Source organism: Schistocerca gregaria, chromosome 6, assembly GCF_023897955.1.
Source record: "Schistocerca gregaria isolate iqSchGreg1 chromosome 6, iqSchGreg1.2, whole genome shotgun sequence".
In the NCBI taxonomy this organism is placed as follows: Eukaryota; Metazoa; Arthropoda; class Insecta; order Orthoptera; family Acrididae; genus Schistocerca; species Schistocerca gregaria.
In genome coordinates, this window is record NC_064925.1 from 381172086 (window position 1) to 381199386 (window position 27301).

The 27301-nt window shown below is 39.6% G+C and overlaps 1 protein-coding gene across 1 annotated transcript in view; it reads left to right on the forward strand.

Annotated features, from left to right (window-relative positions):
* Positions 1-27301, forward strand: part of LOC126278091 (protein numb) — a 213394-nt gene that overhangs the window by 159550 nt on the left and 26543 nt on the right. Inside the window, 2 exon segments of the mRNA XM_049977934.1 lie at positions 16269-16414; positions 26267-26429. Of these exon segments, the coding sequence (XP_049833891.1) occupies positions 16269-16414; positions 26267-26429 (309 nt within the window).

Consider the following 27301-nt stretch of genomic DNA (forward strand, 5'->3'; position numbering starts at 1 on the left):
GCTGCAAAGTGTGGTACCAGGGATCTTAACCTACATCACAGTACATTTGATTTGAAAAACTCAATATTCCTGCTGGGGATCTCATCTGGTAAGAGTATGTGCATGAAGTCAGTCAGGTTACGTTAATGGAAAAACTCATTAAAATGTTGGTCAGTGCTAGGTTTCATAAATATTATCACATTATTATTGTGTTGGTTTCTGTAAAGTCAACCAAGTACATCGATTTATATTTAGTTTTAACTTTTGAAACTCTGATTGCTGTATGGCTCAGTAATGAATGTAGGTAAACAATCTATGAAAGCGGTAACTACATATATTGATATTGCATGAGATTATAATTTTATAAGCTGTAGGTGTTGTTTTGACCTTGTTAAATGTAAGTTAATCATTGAAGTTTTGTTAAGATTCCTTATTTAGATTCATGGCTAAAAAGAAGTTTTTTGCTTACTGAGAGATTTTTTTTATTTCTTAAGTCTATTTATATAGATAGTAGAGAGCAATTGAATTCATTTGTATTAATCCAACAGTTGGAAACTAACAATAATCTTTGTTTTGGGGGTTGTGTAGGTGCTTTATGTTTATAACAACTCATCACTCTGCCTGGGAAAAATCAGAAGCAGATGGGAGTGACCCCTGTCCTACACACTGTCTACTTTAACTGGGCAGGCAGGCAATCAGCAATTAAGGAAGTCCACACGAGTTTTTGTAAAATCAGAGATGATCCAATCAACCATTGATTGGTTATGCAGTTATATGAAACTGAAATCTAGTTGCAACAAATTACAAAATACTACTGTACAATGCTGCTGTGCACAGCAGTGTTTGCAAAGGCTGATACTGAGTGGAACGAAGACAACACCGACCAAATAATGGCATTTGCTTCTCTCCTAGAACTCCCATCCAAAATGAGAAAAAATAAAGCATACCTACCGTATTTATCAGAATATAAGATGACCCTAAGAATAAGATGACCCGTTTTTTAAAGAGGCATCTTGAAAGAAAAAAAAATTAACGTATTATGGCTAATCAAAATTACGAACTATTTGATTGATATGAAGTACTGCCATAAAAAGTTAACATTATACCTATTATAAACATATGCCATTTATTGGTTGCCTGCATTTTGATAATACAAGTAGAAATAAAATAAACAAAAAAGAAATGTTTCACCTTAATTTTTATCTTCACCCCCTTTTTTGCTAACTACCTGTTGAAAAAACGATTCTCATAAAATTCAGTCTCATGAATGTATCACAAATTTCTCCCTCTGAAATTAAGAATTTATGTTTTCCCTTAAAATTAAAAGCTCATATGGATTTGATGGTTTGTTCCTGTACAATAAGCCTTTTCTTACCTGAAAGATGTAACGCATCACTTACTCAAAGCATTTTTCCAGAGACTGAAATATGCCATTGTAAAATGCCTGTATAAGATGGTGATAAAGATGTCAATAACTACTGAGTTTTTTCACTATTGACATCCTGAGCAAAAGTAATTTCCCCAGTAAATCACAGTCAAGATTCCAGAAGAGTTGCACTACTGAGAATGTCATTTACACGCAAGCATTAACTAAGAAAATAACAGCATTTGGTATTTGTTATGATCTTTCTAACGCATTGGATTGAGTGAACCACAATAGCCTCCTAGATACTATATTTATCCGATTATGAGATGATGAGGTCCCCCCCCCCCCCAAATTCGTCATCTGAAAAGTACGGGATCATCTTACAGTTGCAAATCAAACAATGGAAAATCCAGGATGGAATGTAACAATATTGTGAAAAGGCAAGTTGCTATTCACTATATAGCAGAGATGCTGAATCGAAGATAGGCACAACAAAAAGAGTGTCACAAATATAGCTTTCGGCCAGTAAAGCCTTCATCAAAAAAATTAGATTACACACACACACACACACATATGCAAGTCGTTTTGATGAAGCCATTACTGGCCACTGCTGAAGTCAAAATTTTTAATGTTGTTTATTAGGTTAATATATAGTTTTGTTGTACATTTACAGATGAAGCTTCAGCCATTGAGGTTTCGTACAAATTTATTTTGAACGCTCCTTATGCTTGGAGCATATCGAACAATACTTCCATTCAAACGGTTCGAGATTTCCTGGTATACCAAAGCGCTCAATACAGTATCTACCTTGCTTGAACAATCACATGACATTTGACTTGCTGTGCTAGTGCAAGGGATACACAAGAAACTACAGACTAAAGGGGCCTGATTTGTCAAACATTCAATGTATTGAAGTGCATTCACACTATCAATAATACTGACAAAAATTTTCAGTTGACAATATGGTTTTACAAGCTCACCCAAAGGAAAGCGTGTGGTAGAATTTATTGGATATTGCTTACAAGCGACAGGAAGCAATCGGGTAATGAAATGGACCTAAGAGTGGTTGAAGAAAGGAGCAACTGATTACATATTAATTTACTGACCAAAATCAGAACTGTAGATCCAGAAGATTTTATAAATTATTTTACAATGAGTCCTGCATCATACGACTAGATATTAATTTGATAAAAGACAAAATAGAGGGGCAAAATACATTAATTAGAGGGGCAATCACATTTAAGGGAGATTTCTGGTGACAGGCAGGTTATACAAATGCTTGAAGTTATGTGCTGTAATATCAGGAAGCATAGTAACTAAAATTCTATGGTAACCTGTGAAGCAGTGATATCTGGCTGGCAAGGATAAGTCTGAGCAATTAACATAAAACATTTGCTTATGTCTTGTGATAATTTGGTGAAGCTGACATGCATTTCACAGACATCTTACTAGTCATAGCAGATATATGACATATTTTTTGAAGTAGTTGAGTTTTCCCAAACTATGTATTTCTCCAACCTATAGTACATGTTCAAATTAATAAAGGAAGAACTGTCGTAGAGAATCCTCCATGACCATCCTAAAGTGGTACATGCAATGTTTATCCTTGCATAGGTCTACTAAAAGTGTTTTGTATTAAGACTACTTGAAAAAATTGAATCCAAGGTAATATATGCAGAAGGCGAATTAAAACATAAACAGTGTGCTGATGCTGTGTGGCTGGTTCACAAAGCTTTATCAACATATGAATGGAGAATATTGTCAAATCGTCAATACTGGACCTTGCACATTCAGTATGTATTGAGAATATTTTGAGGGCCATCAGTACTGTTCATCAATATTTTTAGTATTGACAATATGTCGATATGTGCCCTCAGATGGTCAGTATATTGACAATTTGGCAGTATCATTGAAATACCCCTTAACCTCTACAGCAATAATGCTCTACTTAAAAATTGGCATTTTGTGTAGCACTGGAGGAAATAACATTAAATTCGATCAACTTACAAATTTTCTCATACATGTATGGGTACTGTATACCTACATTTATGCTGCTTTTTAAGTAATGGTAACATTCAAAGGTGAAAATCTTGTCCTTCAGAAACCATTACTTGATTCTGAACTCAACTCCATATTTTATTTGAATATGATTGCTGATATACCAGGTTGGTTACAGATAAGAAACTAGGTCTGTGTACATGTTACAATACCAGAGAAAATTGTTGCCAGCTTTTAATCAGCTTTATAACAAGATGATGACATTCAGATGAAATGAGGAAGAAAATCAGTACAAAATGAAATATCTGACAAACGAAGTAAATCATATTAAACTGACTGTACTGTCATGAGGATAAATTACAGCAGGACGACTTCTTGTGGTGACAGTACAAACAGACGTCACTAGATTGCAGGACGAGCATAGGATCGATACTTGGACTGAATTGTCATTGTAACCTTTTATTTATCAGTTGCTGTTTGTACATATGACATGCGCTTTAGAAGATATTGCCGTCCGTGTTTAACTGTTGCTCTAGCAGAGCATTACAGAAAGTTGGAGGGGGGCAGTGACCCATCTTGCCTTAGAACTAATTTCAGGGAACGGAGTGTTGAGCGGGCAGAAATTTCCTCGTGGAGCAAATCATGGTAATGCGTTCTGCATACTTTGGCTTTTTATGAACATGTACCATGTTTAATCTGCACTTTGCCCGAATCCATTTACACTCTGAATCAAATTGACTTCAAAATTGAACAAATACTCAACAGTAGCATAAATGTCTGCAGGACTCCCTAAAGTCTAGATGGGCACCAGTGGAGTACATATGTGTTTTGCACAGCAATGTTGTCGACTCTCATTGTGAGGAGTGATTGGGAAGAGTGGAGGTGTCAGCTGCTGGTCCTATACAGTCAGTGAGAGAGCATGCAGCAGACGGTATGTTTGGAAGCAAGAGACATTGTAACATTCTTATGTCAAGATGGAGGCAAAATCGGCAGTGTGTTCAGAAAGAGACAGCTATGTTTTCAGGTCCCGCAGTAACCACAACCTCAGAAATTGCAACGTATTTGGAAGAAACAGTGAAATATTTGTGACAAAGCAGATGTAAATTTCACAGCTCTCCTGTTAAGGGTGACAATGGTGGTCATCAAAAATAGTGATACCAAAGACAATGGGCTAAGTAAACGAAAAGGGCAGAAAAAGTAGAAATTGAAATTTTCAGGTCCCGCAGTAACCACAACCTCAGAAATTGCAACGTATTTGGAAGAAACAGTGAAATATTTGTGACAAAGCAGATGTAAATTTCACAGCTCTCCTGTTAAGGGTGACAATGGTGGTCATCAAAAATAGTGATACCAAAGACAATGGGCTAAGTAAACGAAAAGGGCAGAAAAAGTAGAAATTGATGTGAACAATTTCTTTATGTTTATTTTATTTTTACTTGTATCATCAAAACAGACAATTAATACATGGCATAAATTTAGAATATGTGTAATGTTAACTTTCTGGCCAGAACTCTTGCATCAATTTTGATTAGTCATAATACATTAAAAAATGTTTTCTCAAGGAGCCTCTTAGATAAAGGGGCTTGTTTTAGATTCAGGGTGCTCTTATACTTGGATAAATACTGTTAACTAAGGTTTTGTGTAATTGATGACATAGCCAACCATTGTATGTCATACCTAACCTAAAGAATACAAAAAGTTGTATTTTAATTGGACCTATGTAGTACAGTGACACTATCCTGACTGGGGAGAAATTACATATGGGGGATCCCCAACGCTCGGTCTTAGGGTCAATAATTTTCAGTTGTTTACAAAAATATTTTCATTAGTTACCAGTAAGGTTGTTTTGGATACATAATTTATTTTGTAGCAAATCAGTGTTTGTGGTTGACAGTTCTGCAAAGAATAACTTCATTGCATATCAGCACAAATAAATGTGCATTTTTTGAAAATTTTTGGAAGCTACCATTGTCCTTCGCATAATCTATGAGCAGTTTCTAGCAAATCAGCATTTGTGATTTAGTTGCTGTAGCAGATTTTCTAACTGGCATTCTGTGATACATCTAGTTTTCCCTTAAAGAGTAGCAGCCCTATATTTTATTTGCATTTCTTGTAATTTAACTCTAATTATAGTTGTTAGCAAACTAATCTCAAAATCTTTTAGGAAACTAGTAGCTTTTACCACAAGTTTTTGTGTTGCGTTAATAGAAATATCACTTTGTGTACTTTGCTTCAGTTCTTATAGGGGATTAACAACTTTTTAGCACACCGGGCTAAAAGATAATAAACAGGCTTAATTCAAAGTTATTTGTTCGCTGCCTTATAATATATTGCACCAGGTAAAATCCTGCCCCACTGTGAATGCTGTTCTTGATGACTGGATGAGTTGGTTGATGTTCTTCTGCAACAGTAAATTGCAGTTGTCCTGATTACTGTCAAACGATTGGCAGCTGCTGCGAATCTGTGTGTTGAAAGAGCTCCCTAGAGTCATGTACCTGTGATACCTGTATCAGAGATAACTCAAGTACTATCCTCTCCCGAGGATCCTGTGTCCAGTGCAGAAAGTACAGGATATGTCATTACTTGACCACTCAACTGCACATTCATCATCTGCAGAACTGATTGTAGCTCTTTGGTTCTGAGTTGAGCGGAAGACCTGAACCAGAGACTTTGAAAGTCCTGTGATGAGCTAGACTGCGACTTTCTGGGCTTGGGTCATAGAGTTGAGAATTGTAGAGTGGAGATTTGTCATCCAAAAGTGAATTGGGAAAATTACAGTTTTATTTACAAATTACAGAGCGCAGCAATCAGTCGTATTTTTCTTTCTTTCTTTCTGCTACTGTGACTGATACTCAAACAACAGGGAACTGACATGAATGGAGACTAGAAAATAGTGCATTGATAATAGCTAGCCACAAGTCAAAACCTGGATTTGCCAAATGAAATCTGCAAAAAAAAAGGAAAAGAAAAAGAAAACAAAAGAAAAGAAAAAGGTGAGTGCGCCCACTTTCCTAATGGAAGGTAACCTGATGAATTACAGTTTTGCTAGTGGTGGATATAAGACATCCTGTTAATCTTTACTAAATACCTTTTCTGAAAACTACCGAGAACAGACAATGAGGAACGCCACTCATGATGGAAATATATTGGATCTAATGGCAACAAATAGAGGATGTCCCATCGAAACTGGCCCAACTTTAAAAGAATAGTTGACCATGCACTGGGTAGATATATATACCTAGTAGAACAGTTCAGAATGGGAGGGACCACTATGGTATACAGTCACTGTAAAGAAATAGAGATTATGCAGTAATCTCTGTTTATGCAGTAATAGGTGTGAAACAAAGCATAGGGCCATAGATAGAGATGCTAAATGGAACATATTTGGCTGTCAAGAGAACAATGTGTGAAGCCTTCAATGACTACTGTAGTAGAATATATTCAAGTTACCTCTCACAGAGCCAAAAGAAATTCTGGTCATATGTAAAGGCTGTTAGTGGCACCAAAGTCAGTGTCCAGTCCCCAATGAATGAGACAGTAAGTGAAATTGAGGGTAGCAAAGCAAAAGCTGAAATGCTTAACTCCATTTTGACATTTTGAAATGTTCCTTTACAAAGGAAAACCCAGGAGAAATGCCCCAATTTAATACTTGTACCATGGAAAAGATAAATGAAAGTAAATGTTAGTGTGAGTGGTGTGAGAAACATATGGAATCATTAAAATTGAACAAGGCTTAACAGCCCAGTGGAATGCCGGTCAGACTATACTGAATTTGCAGCTGAGTTAGTCCCTCTTAGGACTATCGTCAGATCATAGATCTCTCGAACAAAAAACTGTGCCCAGTTTTTGCAAAAAGGCACAAGTCACTACCAGAAGACTAGTAGAAAGAACCACAAAACTACTGCCAAATATCCTTGACACTGATTTGTTGTTGAGTCATAGAACGTATTCTGAGCTCAAATATAATGTGGTGTCTTTAACGGAATGATCTCCTCAGTGCCAACCAGAATATTTTTCAATAACATTGATCATGTGAAACCCAACTCACACTTTTCTTGCATAACGTACTGAAAGCTTTGAATCAAGGCAGTCAGGTAGATACCATATTTCTTGATTTCGAAACAGCATTTGACTCAGTACCACATCTACACTTATTGTCAAAAGTATGATGGAATATCAAGTAAAATTTGTGGCTGGATTGAGGACTTTGGGAGGACACAGCATGTTATCATGGATGGCAAGTCGTCATCAGATATAGAAGCATCATCTTGTGTGCCCGTAGGAAGTGTATTGGGACCCTTGCTGTTCATGTTGTATATTAATGACCTTACAGACAGTAAAAATAGTAAAATCAGGCATTTTGGAGATGTTGCAGTTATCTACAATGAAGTACTATCTGAGAGAAGCTGCATTAATAGTCATATCTTGATAAGATTTCAAAGTGGTGCAGACATTGGCAACTTGCTTTACATGTGCAGAAATGTAAAATTTTGCCCTTCACAAAGCAAAACAAAACAAAAACGTAGTATCCTGTGACTATAATCTTTCTTTATTATCTTCTCTTATTGTTGGTAAGTCTCCCATGACCTTGTGTTCTGAGTGACTTTATTGAACTGTACGCCTTTCCTTTCCCTTCACCCCTTTTCCTTTCCATTCATCTCAAGGAGAAGGAGCCACTGGCTCCGAAAGCTTGTAAAAGTTATACTTTTGTGTGTGTGTGTGTGTGTGTGTGTGTGTGTGTGTGTGTGTGTGTGTGTGTGTGTTTGACACTTTCTCTGAATTTCTAAAAGGCACAGCATATTCACTTCTGCACATCTCTAGGTTCTACACCACTGATAAGTGTAACGCGCACTGAGGAAATAATAAATGTGGTTGAAACTTAAAAATTTTTGGGAGTCCATGTTGACGAGAATTTAAATTGGAAAAAGCACATTTTGGATTTTCTAAAACAACTTACTTCAGCTGCATTTGCATTTGCAGTCATTGCAGAGCTTGAGGAGAGACAGATCAGTCAGTTGACATATTTTGTATATTTCCATTGAATAATGTCATATTGAATAATGTTCTGGATTAACTCATCTTTTAGAGAGAATCTTCATTATTTAAAAAAGCTGCTGTAAGAATAGTATGTGGTGCTCCCCATGATCATCCTGTTGTTATCTGTTTAAGGAGCTTGGCATTGTGAGTACTGCTTCACAGTGTATTTATTCTCTCATGAAGTTTGTTGTAAATAATCTACTGCTGTTCATAAGGAACAATGATAGACATAATTACAATACCAGAAGTAATGTCACTCATTACTCCACATTAAGGTTGTCTTTAGCACAAAAGTTGATGCACAGTGCTGCAACTAAAATTTTTGATCACTTATCCAATGATATAAAATATCTAACAATGGAAAATCAGGACTGGAATAATGGCAGATTATGAAAAGGATAGGTTGCCATTTGTCATATAATGGAGATGTTGAGTCACAGGCAGGCACAAGATTACTGCAGATATAAAATATCTGACAGACAACAAAGTAAAATTTGAAAACAACTCGAAAAAGTTTCTCCTTGACAACTTTCTCTATTCCATAGAATGATTTCTGTTACTGTAATTCGTAAAAGGTGGTGTGTAGGTGTGTAGGAATTACTAACTCATATCTGTATATTTAAAAAAAGAAGAGCGAGAGAGAGAGAGAGAGAGAGAGAGAGAGAGAGAGAGAGAGAGAAAACACTTCAGCATGTAGCCAATTTACAAATTAATTTGTGATGTGGATGTAAAATTGCTCTTTCCACATAGTTACAATGTATCGTGCATGTTAACTATGAAACATGAAACTAGATCTAACTGAACTAACTCTAAACCAGTCATCTGTGATATTATTATTTTCAGTCACCACCATCACTATCACTAGTATCATTATCCTTAATTGCAAGCCTACTGGCTTTCCTTTCTTCCTCGCAGTCATCTTCTGAGCCACCCAGGGCATTCAACATGCAGCACTTTTTGAAGCCTTTCATAATAGATTCACTTGAGAGCCTGCACCTCTTATAGATTCACTTGATATTTTGCCTGAGACAGTAAGGTCCATTGCCCCAATGAGGATACTGAGGGTTTACTTAATTGTGTCCCCCCCCCCCCCCCTTCTGCAAGTGAGGTCATGGTCTCATTGAAGAAACAGCTCACTGTAAAGCTATTGCAGGTGGGCTTTAAAAGGTCTAATCACAACAACATCTATTACATGTTGTGTGGCCATGGCACCCGGATTTCGTTGTTCTTTGCTGTCAGATCCTTAACCTCCTAGGTGAGATGTCCAGTAAAAGAATCCAGCAGCAACATTTCCCTTGTGGTATGCAAAGAATCTGGTTTCCCGTTACAAACAATGTTTGGCCTTTCTAGCATCTGGTCGTTTGTCGTCCATCTATTTTGTTGGCATCTAAAGATAAGTCCTCCAGGCAAGTCCTCCCCCCCCCCCCCCCCCTGTGAAGAATCTTATATGGGAGCATACTTCCCTCTGCTAGTGCATTCATTAGTGTTTTCTGGTGTTTTCACTGCCAGAAAACTTTTTAACACCATTCAAAGTCATAGTACTTGACAGTGGACGCTGATGCAGTTCGAAATTCCTGTGTGATGGTCTGTTTCCACATCGGAAACAGTGGACGTAGGGATGTTTGGGAGTATGGAAATCTCGCATAAAGACGTATAACACGAGAAACACTCAATCACATGACCACGTTTGAAGTCTGTGAGTTCCGCAGAGCTTCCCATTCTGTTCTGTCACAATGTCTAATGACTACTGAGGTGGCTGATAAAGAGTACCTGGCAGTAGGTGGCAGCACAATGCACCTAATATGAAGAACGTATGTTTTTGTGGGTGTCTGGATACTTTTGGTCACATAGTGTATGTACTGGAAGCTTAGTCGCGATCCGACACAGAAAGACAGAGAAGTTATTAAAAGACTTTGTAATGCCAGATGAAGTGATGATGAAATCCATATCACGTGCTACCGGACCTCCCAGGCTATATGGATTGCAAGACACACACAAAGAAAGTGTACCTCATAGGCCCATCGTTAATGCACTCAGTTCAGTCACCTACAGGCTGATAGAACACTTGACAGGGTTATTTGCACCCAAACTGAGACATTCTGAACACCACATGGGTAACTTACAGGCATTTGTTGAGACATGCAAGAAAATGAAGGTAAGACAATGGGTGTAGTTGTTGGTCTGCACATAGTGCCACTATTTATGAGGGTGCTGGTACAAGGTGTACTGGATTTTTTGGCCCTACTGTTTCCTCTCTGGATTGTCAAGTAGTTCCTCCCTGCCTTAATGCCAACATACTTCCTGTACCACAACAAATACGGCAATGGATGGCGCAGCGATGGGATTCCCACTGTCTCCAGCTGTCGCAAACTTCTTAGTGGAGCACTTTGAGGGGCAAGATCTGATCTCCCTGACATCGCGCCTTACATTCTTTCTTCAGTGTTCTGACGACAAATTTCTGAATTGGCCTCACGCTGAAAATACATAGCAGCAGTTTGTCAATCACATGAATGGTGCCCATTAAATTTACTGTCTTGATGGAAAGGAATGGCAAGCTACTATTCTCAAGCATTCTAATCGAGAGGAAAGAATGAGCATTTAGTGAACAGGAAAGCAACCCACATGGATCGGTACTTGAATGCCAACTATTTTCACTACTCTTGTACACACAAAAGGGGTCATGAACATGTTACTTCACAGAGAAAAGATTATTTCTGATGATCACCACCTACTGACTAAATTGCAGCATTTGAAACAAGTGTTCAGAGAAAGGTTAAAGCAACACAGACAATTTCAGGAGCCACCGACAAAGGATGCCTCGTGAATTGGCAGAATGGTCAAGCCATCTGCATTCCTAATATACTGGGGGCAACAAGCAGCAGGATACAGCTGCAGAGAATGGAATGAGACCAGTGTTCTGACCGTCCTGAAGAAATACGTTATGATGACGTAGCTGTTCAAGCTACCGGTGTGTATGGTGTTCACTGTGAATGTGGCAGCATCTGTGCTGTCCAGTTACATTAATGACATTAATGTGACCACAGCCTATGTTAAATGTCAACATACAACAACACAGAAAGCAGGTAGCAGCTCTAACAGTAGAGGGTATTAAAATGTGCCAGGGGATGCAGAAAACAGTGCAGTGGTTGTTATAAAATGGAACCAGAACGATTTATCTGACATCCAAAAGGGCTGATAATTGGCTTTCTATCCAAGAATGGAAGGATTACCAAAAAGTCAAGTTTAACTGTTCGCATGCCGCCGTTGTTTAAATGTACTGCGTGTGGCAAAATGGCGCTATTCAAGATTGGCACTGAGGCAACTGTGTTGTGTAGATGATAGGGGTGAATGACAGTTCTGGAGATGTGTACATGTGAATAGACATGCAAGTGTTGGGCATTTGACCACCAGACAATTGACCACCCAAATGAACCAAGGAGCTACCAACAGTGTTTCCTCAATGACTGTTCAACGGAGGTTGGTGCATATGGGCCTTCGCAACAGCTGCCTGGTTCATGCACCTATGCTGACTGATATCAGTGATGAAAGCTGAAGTTTGCATGCCAATACCATAACTGGACATCCATTCTGTGACAATAGTTAGTGTTTTCAGATGAATCACGTTTTATCTCCTATTGGACAGATGCCATTGGTCTGTATGGTATGAAACATCTGAAAGCAAATACCTTGCAACAAACAAGGGAATGTTATTATATGGAGAATGTTTTCGTGGCATTCCCAAGGTGATCTCGTCATTATGGAAGGCACACTGTATCAGCACAAGTATTCATGTATCCTTGGGGACTATGTCCACCCCTATACGCAGTTGTTTTTCTCCAACATGGCATCTACTAGCAGGACATTTCAACATGTCACTCAACTCACATTGTACATGTGTTGTTTGAAGAGCAGCAGGATGAGTGTACCGTACTCCCCAGATTTAACCTCTGAAGCATGTGCGACATCAATATGCAGTGTTCACTTTTTGAATGATGTTGTTTGAAAGATGGCCACTAGATAGCAGAGTCACACTTCCCTTAACTTTATGTGGATGGAATTTGCATTTGCTATTCGCACGCACTACAAATGTTTTTGTACGTGTTATGAATGTTTTTGTCTTTGTGTGTGTGTGTGTGTGTGTGTGTGTGTGTGTGTGTGTGTGTGTAGGTTTCTTTTTTTTTAAAAAAAAAAGTTGCACATAGTGGCCGGGCTGATTGAAGATGAAGTTCTGCAACTTTTGATGGAAAGTGATAATGCAGAAGACAAGTTTTTATTGTCTTCTGATGACTTTTCAGACGACAAATTGGCAGTGCAGGATGCAGTTCCTTCTGACTGAGAGGATTGTGACAATATTTCTGCACCAGCTGCATTTGCATTGAGCATTGCTGAAGGTAGGCCGAAACTCTGAATTCCCGGTAATGCAGGGCCATTAGCTTGCTTCGCATTGTTCTTTGTCAGTGAAATAACAGAAATGATTATCAGAGAAACAAAAGAATATGCAGAGACTTTTTTTTACACAAGGAAAGTGGAAAAGAAATATTTTGTCTGATGCAATAACTATTTGTAAACTGATTTGCAACTGACGTTGATAAAATCGGAGTACTTTTAGCTATATTTTTACTGATGGATATAGTGTCTAAAAGAGCGGCTGAAATGTACTTTACCAAAAAGAACATGCAAGAAATGCCCTTTTTTCCTACTGTTATCTGTGAAGAGAGATACCTGCATTTTACTGACGACAGGTACATGGCAGTAAAAACATTTATAAAATTGTGCCTGTGATAAAGCATTTGAAAGCAAGATTTCAGAGAGCTTATGAGCCAGGAAATAATGTGTGGATGAATCCTTGTTGCTGTGGAAAGACACACTCTCGTGGAAGCAGTACACACTCTTGAGAGCAGTGTGCTTCAGGATAAAATTTTTTGAACTGTGTGACAAGAATTGCTATTTATGGGTCTTTATTTTGTACACTGAAAAAGATACTGGTCATAAGAGTCAAATAACAAAAGGCAATAATCCTCTGTCAACAAATGTGGTGGTAAATTTGAGTGAAAGTATGTTAGTTGTAGGTTGGTGTGTGTATATGGTCAATTACTACTCAAGTCCTGACCTGTTCAGAAGACTTGTGGACAGGAATACTGATCCAGTAGGAACAGATAGAACATGTATGAAAGGAATGCTACATATTTTAAATAGGAAATTATAGAAGAGACAGATCATCAGTGCACCAAAGGGAAAATTGGTGGCTCTGAAATGGAAAGATAAAAGGGAAGTTACAATGCTGACGACTAAGCATGGTGCATCACCAATAGGTGTGCAAAGAAGAGGAAAGTGGCGGAGAAGTGCAAGTAACCCAGATACCACTCTGTATTTCTGACTACAGCCAGAAGGAGAAAGTACTGTTTGGTACAAAAACATTGTTAAGAACTTGTTAAATGCATCTGTTCTAAATGCTTACATAATGTATTGTCAGAATGGAAACAAGGAGGAGAATTTAGAGTTCAGAGTGAATCTGATAGATGAACTTTTAACTAATTACCAATACAGTGCCATTGAACAGGAGCAAAGAAGGCCATTTGTTATTAGTGACTGACACGGACTTACTGATAGACAATGCGAACAAGAAAATCCAGCAACAAAAAACAGAAGAGTGGACCTAAGGAGACGTGTGCTGTGTGCAGCAAAACAGCGCAGAAATGGACATCATATAGATGCAACACTTGTCCTGCAAACGCAGCATTGTGTATTTTGATGAGGTTTGAGCTTTATCACTCTCAAAATACCATCTAAAGAATAAATTTTTACAAAATGGTTAAAATTCTTTGTGCCTAAAGTGATTTAGCCTATTAAACCCTTATGGTTTTAAGAGTTCACTTTTTTTTTGGTGGTGGTGGTGGTGGGGGGGGGGGGGGGGGGGGGGGGGGGGGAAACGATGTTATTTGTGCTACTTCATTAGATATAGCATTTGCAGTATGGGATGGATGTAGCACTTCCAAGTGTGTACAATAGATGTCACTCTGTGGGTGCTGTAAGGTGGAGGGCAGCATCATGCTTGATGGGTTAAACCCAATCCAGAACTTGTGCAAACACCTCAGTTGGACTGTTCGCATCATGGATCTTCAACCGAGACCCCTAGCACAGCAGGCCACGGCACTGGTGTTGATATGGCTCTACATCCCTGTTAGTACCATCCAGAACCTTACTGACATTTTTTCTGCACGTCTCGCAGCAGCCCATTCTGCAAAAAGTGGTTATTCTGGCTTTTCACAGGTGGTCACATTTATGTGACTGGACAGTGTATATAGGTCAGCCCATGTTCACTGTTGCTGACTGCTGAATTGAACATGTGCATCATATTAAACTAAGGCAGCTTGAGATGTTTGGCCATAGCTGAATATTACCTAGAACACAGACATAAAATACAATTTGGAAAAAAGTGGGTTTTAGATCATGCATTCAGTTGTAAAGGAGGCAGATGAAATTGGAACAAACCACTGCAGTATTAACAGTACTAGGGATCCACAGGTAATAATGTATGGGAGCAGGCTTTGGATATTGAGTAAAAGCAAAGACAAAAGCTTTGATGCTTATAGGGAGGCAGGAGCAGTAGTTTCAATCAAACATGGCCCCTTGTGCCACCTGACATCACTTGGTCCAGCAGCGGGCTCAAGCTGCTATGAGCTGCCGAACTCGCCTGCTCACTCAGAGGTGACACTTCAGCCCTTTCTGAAAAGTTCCAGATGCTGGAATCGTGCCTATAAAGCAGAACCCTGTGCCAGTGCAGCAATAAGAGGTTTTTACTCTGGGTGATGATGTGGGAGACAGCCGTTAAAAGTTCAAGTGCTTTATTCGGAGTGATGGCATTTGGAAACTGAGAATATTGTATTCAGGCAAGTCAGCACGAAAGATTCAAAGGATATATGTCAGTATTTTCTGAACTACTGGTATCTTTATAGAACTGTAATTGGAAGAAATAAAAACACTAAATACTTAATGAATAAAGTGAAAATGTTAAAACAATTAATGGAGCCCCAGTCTACTGTGGTTACAAATCAAGGCAAGCTTAACTCATGATATCTTAACTTGGTATATTTTGATGGTACTATTGGCAGTAGTGCTTGGTGAAAGCTGCTGAATGACAGTGATACACTTCTTCTTTTATGCTAGCAACCTTCATGCTAAGCTATAGAAAGATATTGTAACACACAAAACAAATTTATTTTGCATGGTGAGAATACATTCTAGAAGGCTTCCAAATGCCAGAATATTTTACACTTACAACAGGTTTAAGGCAGGCAGAACTTTTCTTAAAATGCGCGTGGGCGCGTGCAGATTTATTTGAAAGATAAACTGTAGATATTTATTATGAAGATATGGAACCACTTTTGTGAGTGCTGCAGGTATTCTTTGTGAGAAAAGTAGAACTGTATCCTTAGGCTAGAGAGAGGCAGTGTGGATACTTTTTCTTTAAAAGTATTGATCTACTAGTTAAGTTTGTGTGTATTCTCATTGTTTCTTGTTGAAAATGGCAGTTCATACTGTTAGACCAGTAAATCACATAAAGAAAATGCCGAAACAGATTTGTTTGTCAGTTTAATTTTCTGTAAATGTTTTAATGTGTGGCTACACAAAATGCCACCATCAGGTACTGTACATGAGATTCTTAGATTTTTTCTAGTAGGACTACTTTTTAAAAATACAAATCTGCATTTACAAATTATTTCATAATACGCTACCCTCTTACCTGTGGATAAAAAAAGAAATGAAAATGACTTATTGTTTTCATGTTTCTGTAACTTGATTGACAAATTTTTCTTATAAGGTAGCTACAGTGGAAATGAAAGACTGCTCCCTGGAAGTAACAAAATATAACCAATGCATGTTTCAGTGAGCCCTATACCAGAAGTATCCCCTCTGGCTGACAAGTCAGGTATCAGCGTCGGAGATTCTGTGAGCGCCATGTGTCAACAATTGTCGCAAGGCCTGTCACTGCTGTCTTCGAGTGAGGACTTCCTCCCCGCGCGCACTTCACAGGTACGAATATACAAGTTTGGTCAAGTTGGCATCCAGGAGTTATGCTTGCTCACTCGTATTAATGAACCCAGATGGTATTTGAGATTATCTGACTGACATACACACCAAAAACAGAAGATGGTCTAGATATATAATTTTTCGTTTTAAAAATAGTTCTTCTGGCATTAGATTCATTGTAGTGCACACTGCCTTCTTTAGATTCCTTTACATGTTTTCCTTTCATCGTAGACCACTACAACTCCTTTCATTGCTGTCGCAGTTATGTTGCGTGTTATATCCGATAATAAATTAAGTTTAGGCAATTACAGTAATGCTGATGGGATGAGAATACTATACACTTTAAATAAGGGGATGATTGACGTATCTCACTATTAATTGTCAATGACATTTAATGATGAAAATTGCACTAAAATCTTAGAAAATTATCAAGATGTGTAGAAAGTACGTGTGTAACATTTTAGGTATTGAAACCTGTCTTGGGAATACAGGAAGAAAAGCATTATTTTCCAAAGAAGAGAAAAATCTACTCACTGTGCACTAACCTAAGAACGTGTCATTATTTACCAGAGAAGAGAGAAATATACTTACTATATGCTAACCTAAGAACATGGGGTGGTAGGGATGACATTTGATGTGAGAGAGGTAACTGCAGGTTGAAAACATTTGTGGTCATTTATGATAAAATAAAATAGATTTTAGACACATTAGTTGGGCAAAATGGAGCATGGGGGTGTGGAAGGAAGAATAAGATATGATGCCCTGATGCAAATCTAAAGGGGAAAATCTCTGCAAATTCTGGTTAAGCAAGGGCATGGATTGAAGAGAAACAGTTGAATGTAAGTGGGCAGATGACTTAAGATTTGAATCCCAGAAAACTACTAATTGCAAATTGTTGGTAATAAGTAGGTTACAGGCAACAGTTTGTAAGCAGACTGTAATAATGGAAACAAGTTTTTTAAAAAAAGGAGGGGTATCTGTTGAGAGGCCAGACAAACATGTGGTTCCTGAATAGTGGGCAACAGTTTGGATGATAGACTGATCTAGCCTTGTAACATCATCCAAAACAGCCTTGCTATGCTGATTCTGCGAATGGCTGAAAGCAAGGGGAAGCTCCAGCCGTAATTTTTCCTGAAGGCATGCAGCTTTACTGTATGGTTAAATGATGAGGGCGTGCTCTTGGATAAAATACTCCACAGGTAAAATAGTCCCCAATTCAGATCTCTGGGCAGGGATTACTCATGAGGACATCATTACCAGGAGAAACAAAACTGGCGTACCATGGATCAGAGCATGGGATGTCAGATCCCTCAATTGGGCAGATAGTTTAGAAAATTTAAAAAGGGAAATGGATAGATTAATGTTAGATGTAGTGAGAATTAGTGAAATACAGTGGCAGGAGGAACAAGCCTTTTGGTCAAGTGAATACAGGGGTTTAATAATGGAAAAAAAGAAGTAGAGTGAACGCATTGCCGAAGCCAAGATAGACAAGAAGCACATCCTACCACAGTAGTGCAAGTTCATATGACAACTAGCTCTGCAGATAATGAAGAGATGGAAGAAATGTGTGGTGTGCGTACTATAACACTTTCAGTACACACACCATCAGATTATTTGACTTGTCGCTCTAACGAAGTAGGAGAGTGTCAGCAATATGTCTCGTGGTCTTATTGTGGCGTGTTTATCTTCTGCCGTTAGATCAGACGATACAAATGCCACTTGCACGCTTAGAGTAGCAGATTGATGGTGACCAACTTTCAACAGAAGTTGATTAATTTTCACATACCTTTATTAAAATAATAACAAGCATAAAAATAACTTAACTTGGTTCTGGATGCTATTTACAATTGACAATCTGAAGTTCCTTTGGTCTTGGTACGTTAATATTATTCTCACATATCTCTGATACTTGACAAATTGTCTATACATGTCTCTTCATGGCTATGTACAGGAATATGATAATCTTATTAGACGCGGACTGGAACTTGACTACAGACTAATGCAGACTGACTGATCGGAGGTCTGTACACTCATTATAACACCTCGAGCGTTCAGGTATCACTGCACGAGTGTGATCCACAAGGAGAAAAGGTTCTATGTTAGCAGCAATTTCATTGGCTGAAGCAGAATTTGGTCCGTCTATAAGAGAGCGCCAGCTCGTAGTGTGGAGACGGATGAGCACTGCGCCTGCGCTGTTGTGCTTAGCGGGGCGTGCTCTACTGGGAAAGTTGTGTACGCGCTGACTACATGGAACTATGTTCACAACAAAATGTGTGGTGCAATAAAAGAAGTTATTCAGATAGTTAAGGGGGACGAAAATTTAGTAGTCATAGGGGACTGGAATGCGATTGTAGGGGAAGGGGGAGAAGGAAAAGTAGTAGGTGAATATGAACTAAAAATAAGGAATGAAAGGGGAAGTTGCCTGTTAGAATTTTGTGCAGATCGTAACTTATAGTTAACATTTGGTTTAAGAACGTTACGTACATGGAAGAGGCCTGGAGACACTGGAAGGTTTCTGATAGATTATATAATGGTAAGACAGAGATTTATGAACCTGGTTTTAAATTGTAAGACATTTCCAGGGGATGATGTAGACTCTGACTTGACTACAACTTACTGGTTATGAACTGTAGATTAAAACTGAAGAAACTGCAAAAAGGTAGGAATTTTAGGAGATAGGACCTGGATAAACTGAAAGAACCAGAGGTTGTAGAGAGTTTCAGAGAGAAGTGGGGAACGATTGACAAGAACAAGAGAAAGAAACGCAATAGAAGAAGAGTGGTTAGCTTTGAGAGATGAAATGGTGAAGGCAGCAGAGGATCAAGTAAGTAAACAGGTGAGGGATAGTGGAAATCCTTGGGTAACAGAAGAGAGATTGAATTTAACTGATGAAAGGAGAAAATATAAAAATGCAGTAAATGAAGCAAGCGAAAAGGAATACAAACGTCTCAAAAATGAGGTCAACAGGAAGTGTAAAATGGCTAACAGGTATGGCTAGAGGACAAATGTAAGTATGTAGAGGCATGTATCAATAGCGGTAAAATAGATACTGCCTACAGGAAAATTAAAGAGACCTTTGGAGAAAAGAGAACCATCTGTATGGATATCAAGAGCTCAGATGGAAAACCCATCCTAAGCAAAGAAGGGAAAGCAGAAAGGTGGAAGGAGTAGACATAGGGCCATACAGGGGTGATGTACTGGAGGGCAATATTATGGAAATTGAAGAGGATGTAGATGAAGATGAAGTGGGAGACATGATACTAAGTAAAGAATTTGACAGAGCACTGAAAGACCTAAGTTGAAACAAGGCCCTGGGAGTAGACAACATTCCATTAGAACTACTGATAGCCTTGGGAGAGCCAGCCATGACGAAACTTTTCCATCTGGTGAGCAGGGTGTATGAGACAGGCAAAATACCCTCAGACTTCAAGAAGAGTATAATAATTCCAATCCTGAAGAAAGCACATGGTGACAAGTGTGAAAATTACCTGACTATTAGTTTAGGAAGTCACGGTTTCAAGATACTGACACACATTCTTTACAGATGAATGGAAAAACTGGTAAAAGCCTATCTTGGAGAAGATCAGATTGGATACTGTAGAAATGTTGGAACACGTGAGGCAATACTGACCCTCCGACTTGACTTAGAAGATAGGTTTAGGAAAGGCAAACCAACATTTGTAGCATGTGTAGACTTACAGTAAGCGTTTGACAATATTGACTGGATTAATCTCTCTAAAATTCTGAAGGTGGCAGGGGTAAAATACAGGGATATAAAGGCTATTTACAATTTGTACAGAAACCAGATGGCAGTTATAAGAGACGAGAGGGCATGAAAGGGAAGCAGTGGTTGGGAAGGGAGTGAGACAGGATTTTCGCCTATCACTGATGTTATTCTTTCTGTATATTGAACAAACAGTAAAGGAAACTAAAGAAAAATTTGGAGTAAGAATTAAAATCCTCAGAGAAGAAATAAAAGCTTGAGAGGTTTGCTGATGACATTGTAATTATGTCAGAGACAGCAAATTACCCAGAAGAGGAACTGAACAGTGTCTTGAAAGGAGGACACAAGATGGACATCAACAAAAGCAAAACGAGGATAATAGAATGTAGTCGAATTACATCACATGATGCTGAGGGTATTACATTAGGAAATGACATACTTAAAGTAGTGAATGAGTTTTTCTGTTTCAGGAGGAAAATAACTGATAATGGTCGAAGTAGACAGGACATAAAATGTGGACTGGCAATGCGAAGAAAAGTGTTTCTGAAGAAAAGAAATTTGCCAACACCGAGTATAGATTTGTCAGGAAGTCTATTCTGAAAGTGTTTTTATGGGGTGTACGCATGTATGGAAGTGAAACATGCATGATAAATGGAAGCTTTCGAAATGTGGTGCTGCAGAAGAATGCTGAAGATTAAAAGGGTAGGTTACATAACTAATGAGGTGGTACTTAATAGAATTGGGGAGAACAGCAATTTGTGGCACAACTTGACTAGAAGAAGGGATCGGTTGGTAGGACACATTCTGAGGCACCAAGGGATCACCAGTTTAATACTGGAGGGAAGTGTAGAGGGTAAAAATCATAGAGGGAGACAAAAAGAGATGAATACGATAAGCAGATTCAGAAAGACACAGGTTGCAGTAGTTACTTGGAGATGAAGCAGCTTGCAAAGGATAGAGTAGAACTGAGAGCTGCACCAAACCAGTCTGTGGACTGAAGACCCCCCCCCCCCCCCCCCCCCAGGAACGTCTCATACCAAAGGAGTGTAACCCCAAATGTTTGTGTGAGTAATCACAGTGTACGCATACGTGGAGACAGTGTTTGCGCAGCAATTGCCGACATAGTGTAACTGAGGCAGAGTAAGGGAAAACCCCCTTAAAAACCATCCACAGGCTGGCCGGCACATCAGACCTCAACATTGATCTGCAGGATGGATTCGTGCCAGGGACCAGCACGCCTTCCCGCTCAGGAAGCAGCACATTAGACCACGTGGCTAGCTGGGTGGGCATAATGTACAGGGACTGTACTGTTAGTTTCCTTAAGAGGAAGGTCACAGTACAGTAATTTTTGAAATCCATTTGTAGTGATAAACAAATTTATAGGTAGAACGAATGCAGTGATACATTTTCTTATTACTAGTTTAGGCAGCTGTGAAACAAAAATTGTTCTCTTAATAATTGCAAAAACCAAATTCTATGCATTTTGTGTAATCAGTCTTAGAGAATTTAGTTTACTTTGCTCAGTTGCTCTACCACTTGTTTCTACAAAAAGGACTGAGGAGGTTAGAAAACACTCTAAAATGAGTAATATATTAAATAGGGTTTCAGTGTGTGAAATTGCTTATATGCTTGTTATGAGATGGAAGTGCTGGCCACAATTTATTATTTTTCTTGATTCAGTTTTCCTATGATACAAAACTATTTATTTTTTTATTCAGGCTCAGAGTTGTATAAGTTTTTAAGTGTTACGCAAGTGAACATTATTTCTGGACAGACAGACAAACAAGAAAGAAATTAGCAACAACCTGCTACCTCCTATTTTGCCAGGTATTAAAGTTCTCGTAAGTAAACAGACATTAAGAAAAAAGAAATGTCTCACCCTTACTAAGTAGTTTCACTTTGAATACCACTGGACAAAATTTAGTGAATTAGCTTTTGTCAAATAGGCCAGATGTATTATACTGTGAAAAAGAGAATAACCCTACGAAGAAGGTGAAATAGTAAAGGAAAGAATGTGATTTTCTTCTACACCTGTGCTTTTCTTTCTCTTAGCCTATTTTTTGTAGTGGCACAAGAAGTCCAAATATCATCAGACTTCCTTCAGTAAGGACCAGTTTGTTGCTTTTTTGCCATATCCAGTTCGTCTTTTTGTCATTCTGTGATTCCAAGAGTCAGCAACATACGTATTCTTTCATCAGAACCTGTAGTAGTTACCAGAGAAGCAAATTCCATTGCAAGTGTCCTACACAACTACTTTCGGAAATGTGGCGTAGGCTGGATCCATTTGTTTCATCATTGTGATTTCTGTGCTTTATGATTTTTGTGTGGTGTGTTCTTCATGGCTTGCACGGAAATTAACTACTTCATTCCTGCCATTGTGACATACCAAATTTACTTCTTGAAAAAATACTGCATCCAGTTATTTATTGTTATTTTCCTTCAAGTAATGCAGTCCACAGCCACGGAGCTCAACTACCATGAATAAATAATAAATTTACTTGCTATTGAACCTTTGGTCTAAAGAGATGAAAATTCCATTTGATGCATACTTACTCTTTGGCTGGTGTAGCCATGTGGTTGATTAACAAAGCTGCACTGTCAGATATTGGATGTGGCAAACTGAGTTTGTACATACGATGGAAAACAGATGTTCACTATGTAACGTCTGCCACACTCCAGTCAGTTAAACTCCTTGAACACTTATTGAAATACCATCAAATGCATGTTGTCTGTGAGTGATGTTAAGTCTTGGTGGTATGTGAAAGCTATTAAAAAAGATGCTTTCATTTAGCCACAGTTATACAGTCGGGGCAGTTCATTCTTGTAACATGTTGTGGTATCACATATCAGTACCACTTCACGGGCATCAAGTTGGTAATGGAATTGGAAATTTCCATCAGACGTCGATAGTGGTCATGTGGGATTCGGCAGACCCAGTGGAGCACGCCCAGTAAGCCAGAGGTGCACACCCCGTAAACCAGGCCTCCATTGGCTCCCTACCACGATTGCCCTCTGCTGCTGCAATGCAAGACAGTTGGCAGCTGACACACAGGCCACACGCGATTGGAGCTTCTTTGCTACATGATGCTCCGCCGATGCCACCTAGTTGTGAGTCCAACACCCACTATGGTGTGTTGCTGGAACAGAAACCACAAACGTGGATGATTGGCAGGGCCAACTGAATGCTGTTCGGCCAGTTGGCTGTGTTTGAACATTGTGAGAGCGTCCAGGAATGGGTGGATCACATCACACATGTGATCCATCACGCTGCCGATCTGTCCATACCAATGTCTTTTGGCCCTCTTCAGAGGTGACCTGTCCCTTGGTGGACAGAAGAGTGCCATTTAGCCATCCATAATGGGCGTGCAGCTCTTAGACAGTTTAAATGCCGCCTGACAGCAGACAATCTCTCAACCTGAGTCAAGCCTCACCGTGTCTCATGGCAGGAGTTTGTAGATTCCATCAACCATTCCACTTGTTCCACAAAAGTATGGGAAGCCATCTGGAGGATTTCCAATAAACACAGCCGTTTACCGATAGTTGCAGTGTTGAACGAGGGGTACTTCCAAACAACATGTAGAAACATTGCTCAGATGCTGACCGAGCATTTTGCCCTAACTACTGCCAATGAAAGCCAGGATCCAGCATTTCGTTGCTACCATGCGGCTTTTGAGTGGGAAAAGTTGGACTTAACGTTGAACATTTATGAGGCCTACAACTGCCCTTTCTCCATGTAGGAGCTCTAATCAGCACTGACTGAGACTTCTGAAACCACACCCAGTCCCAACCTCATCTGGTACTGCATGCTTTGACATCTACCAGTGGTGTCGAAGGAAATCCTCCTTGAATGTTTAAATCTAATATGGCAGACAGGTGTCTTCCCCAACTCTTGGAGGGAGGCAGTTCTAATCCCTCTCCTCAAACCAGGAGAGGACTGCACATGTCCCAGTAGTTATCAGAGTATCGCCTTGATGAGCTGTGTAGGAAAGACCCTGGAACGGATGGTTAACTGTTGTCTGGACTGGCTTTTAGAGACCAGGCAACTCCTTAGCCGCTCTCAGTGTAGGTTCTGAAGATTTCGGTCCACTATTCTACATTTTAGAGAGAGAGAGAGTGTGATTTCTGGGCCTCAGGTTTGACTGGTTGCCATACCTACTTGAAAGCTGGAACCCTGAAGGCACTGAACATCCTTAAGTGCCTCAGCTACAGGTCTTGGGGAGTGGACATGGCACATATAATCCAGTTTTATCGAACTTTTGGGCGTTTGGGACTGGACTATGGGTGCATGGTGTATGGGTCAGCACGGCCCTCTTATTTGTGGATACTTGACACTGTCCATCATGCGAGGATTCAACTGGCTACAGGTTGATTATTGGACCAGTTTCATAGCCAGCCTCTGTGCTGAGGTGGGAGAACTGCCACTTACCATCCAGTGTCAGCTGCTCCTGGTGAGCCATGCTTTTAAGTTCCTCACAACTCTGACTTCACCTGCACGCCATATTGTTGCTCGTCTGCTTGTGGAGCGCCTTTTTTCCAACCGTCCACGAGCCATGATGCTGTTTGGGGTCAATTTTAATGTGTGCTGGAGTCCCTCAGTGTGGAGCCCGTATGTCCCCAAATCCAGAGTTTTCATTCCTGCCACCCTGGTTACTGAAGAGGCCCAGAGTGATTTAGATTTGGTGCGGAACAAGAGAGATTGCACTCCTGCTTCCATTTTTAATGCAACATTTTCTGCCACTTTATCTGAGCACCTCGACTATGTAGCTGTTTTTACAGATGGGTCAAAATAGGGATTCCGTTGGTTGCTCAGTTGTTTTTCCAGATCATGTCCTCGAAGTCCAACTGCCTCAAGCATTTACTGTCTTTGATGTAGAATTGTCTGCGATCTTGCGGACACTGGAGCAGACGAGTTGCTCTTTCTGTCCTAAATTTCTTGTTTGTTCTGATTCACTAAGTGCCCTTCACTCATTGCAACATTTGTATCCAGTAGATAAAATAGTCCAGACCATCCAGGTTGCCCTCCTCCAACTAAAACAACTGGGGAGGGAGGTGGAGCCCACGAGTCATGCGTCGGTGGGAGGATGAGTGGCTGGAAATGACTGAAAATAAGCTTTGTTTAGTCAAGGCCACAATGTGTCTGTGGTGTACTTCCTTCCAGCCACATAGACGGGACGAGGTTCTCCTCACTTTGCTTCGTATAGGCCACAGTCCTGTGAGGCATGGCTTCCTGCTCTGATGAGAGGGCCCTCCAATGTGTGGTACTTGGGGTGTCCACGTCACTGTGTGCCACGTTTTGTTAGATTGTGTTTTATTTCCTGACCAAGCGGGCCATGGCTGACTTGCCAGCGGATCTGTCATCTCTTTTAGGCAATACTCAAATGAATGTGGTTAAAGTTTTAAAGTTCTGTGACTTGTCGAATGGTTTCACTAAGATTTTAGGAAGAGGTTCTTAATTTGTTCACAGGGTGACCGGCTCGCCCATATTTTATGTAAGTGGCCAACCAGTGACAATTTCTTGTGGCATCTTTAGTGCTCCTTTCTCGTTTTCCTTACATTTTATTTTCTTATGCAGCATTTTTCATCTTTACCCACTTTATTTGCGTGTATGCTTCCATTTTACTAAACTTGTCCACATTCATTTCTTTTAATGTTTGTCAGGGTGCTGATCTGGACTCTCCTCTTGCATTATTTGTAAAGGCTCTTTGTACACCTAAAAAAATACAAAAAGTAAATCTTCTGTTTCCTTTGTTGGCTTGTTTGCTAAGCATTTTTGCTATTGTACAGATTTTCTACAATGACGGTTGCTACATCGTTCTGTAGCCCACCTCTCCTTACCATTGTGTGGGAAGTCCCACACAACACATTATGTTACTGTTAAAATTCAGAATATTCTTCGTAGAGGGGGGGGGGGGGGAGAGAGAGAGAGAGAGAGAGAGAGAGAGAGAGAGAGAGAGAATTTGGATTTTTTGAATAAAATAATGTAAACGTGCGTTTTGAAAATGATACAGCACTATCTTAGTGGTAAATTAATATTTTCGTGCTAAATGTTAGGTGGTATTGCACTGGAAATGATCAGTGAAATAATGAGTCATACAGCAGAATACTAACCTCAACTGTTATCACTTTTATAGCAATCTACGACGACTACGACCAGCTCTACCACAGCAGCCCGCCCACTGCCAGCGCCTGCCCCTGTGGCATCCACAGCAGCAGCATTCGCCACAAATGCTGTTGCAGCTGTCCATTCTTCTAACAGCATATTCTCTGCGACCTTCAACAGTGTCGGTGTAAGCGGTTAGTAATCAGCTAAAAGTAACTTATAAGAAGTTTTTCCTATGGATTCTTGTGATTTGTATGGGCAGTGTCCAGGTCTTGAGATCTTATTAAGCAACAAGAGAAATAGGCTGGAGGTGCTCTGTACCTACATGTGCATTTGTACTATGAAAGCCATTGCATATTGTGTTGTACAGCATACTCCACACCAGTTGAAACAGATGTCTTTTATCATGTCAAAATTCTCTGTGCTGATGACCTTCTGGTATGATAGGTTCCTTATGTAGTGTCAGGACAATGACATTCATCACTCTAGAATTCTTCACATTATTGCTTCATGACCTGCATTGGAGAGCCTTCCAGACGTGAGTAGCAGTGATTCAATCAACTGTGTGACATTCTGTGCATGAAGCAGCAGGCACCTGTCGTCAGTTGTATCTAGAGACTCCTCTCCTGCTGTCCAAAAACCTCTGGACATTTAAGTACACACACACACACACACACACACACACACACACACAAGGAATCGTAATTAGGAGGCAAGCAGACTGCTCACCAGGTAGCAGACGTTTTGAGTCGTCAACAGCCGCACGAAAAAGAGAAATAAAACTTCCTAGCTTTTGGAATAAATCATTTACAGTAAGAATAAAATAATCTGTACAATTCAGGTGTAGATGTTCTTAGTCTAGTGAGCGTTGCCTTATTCTTCTGTGTGCATTTCAGGTCTGTGTGTCTCCTAATACTATTCCAATGTGTCAATGCTTGCACCATTGTCTATGCTTCTGGTCTCCAGTTGTCTTTACATTCGTAATTGTTAGGTGTTCACAAAGACAACAGACTGTGATTATGCTAAAACCCTCGGGTTTGGACTGAGATGCAGTTGTATAAGCACT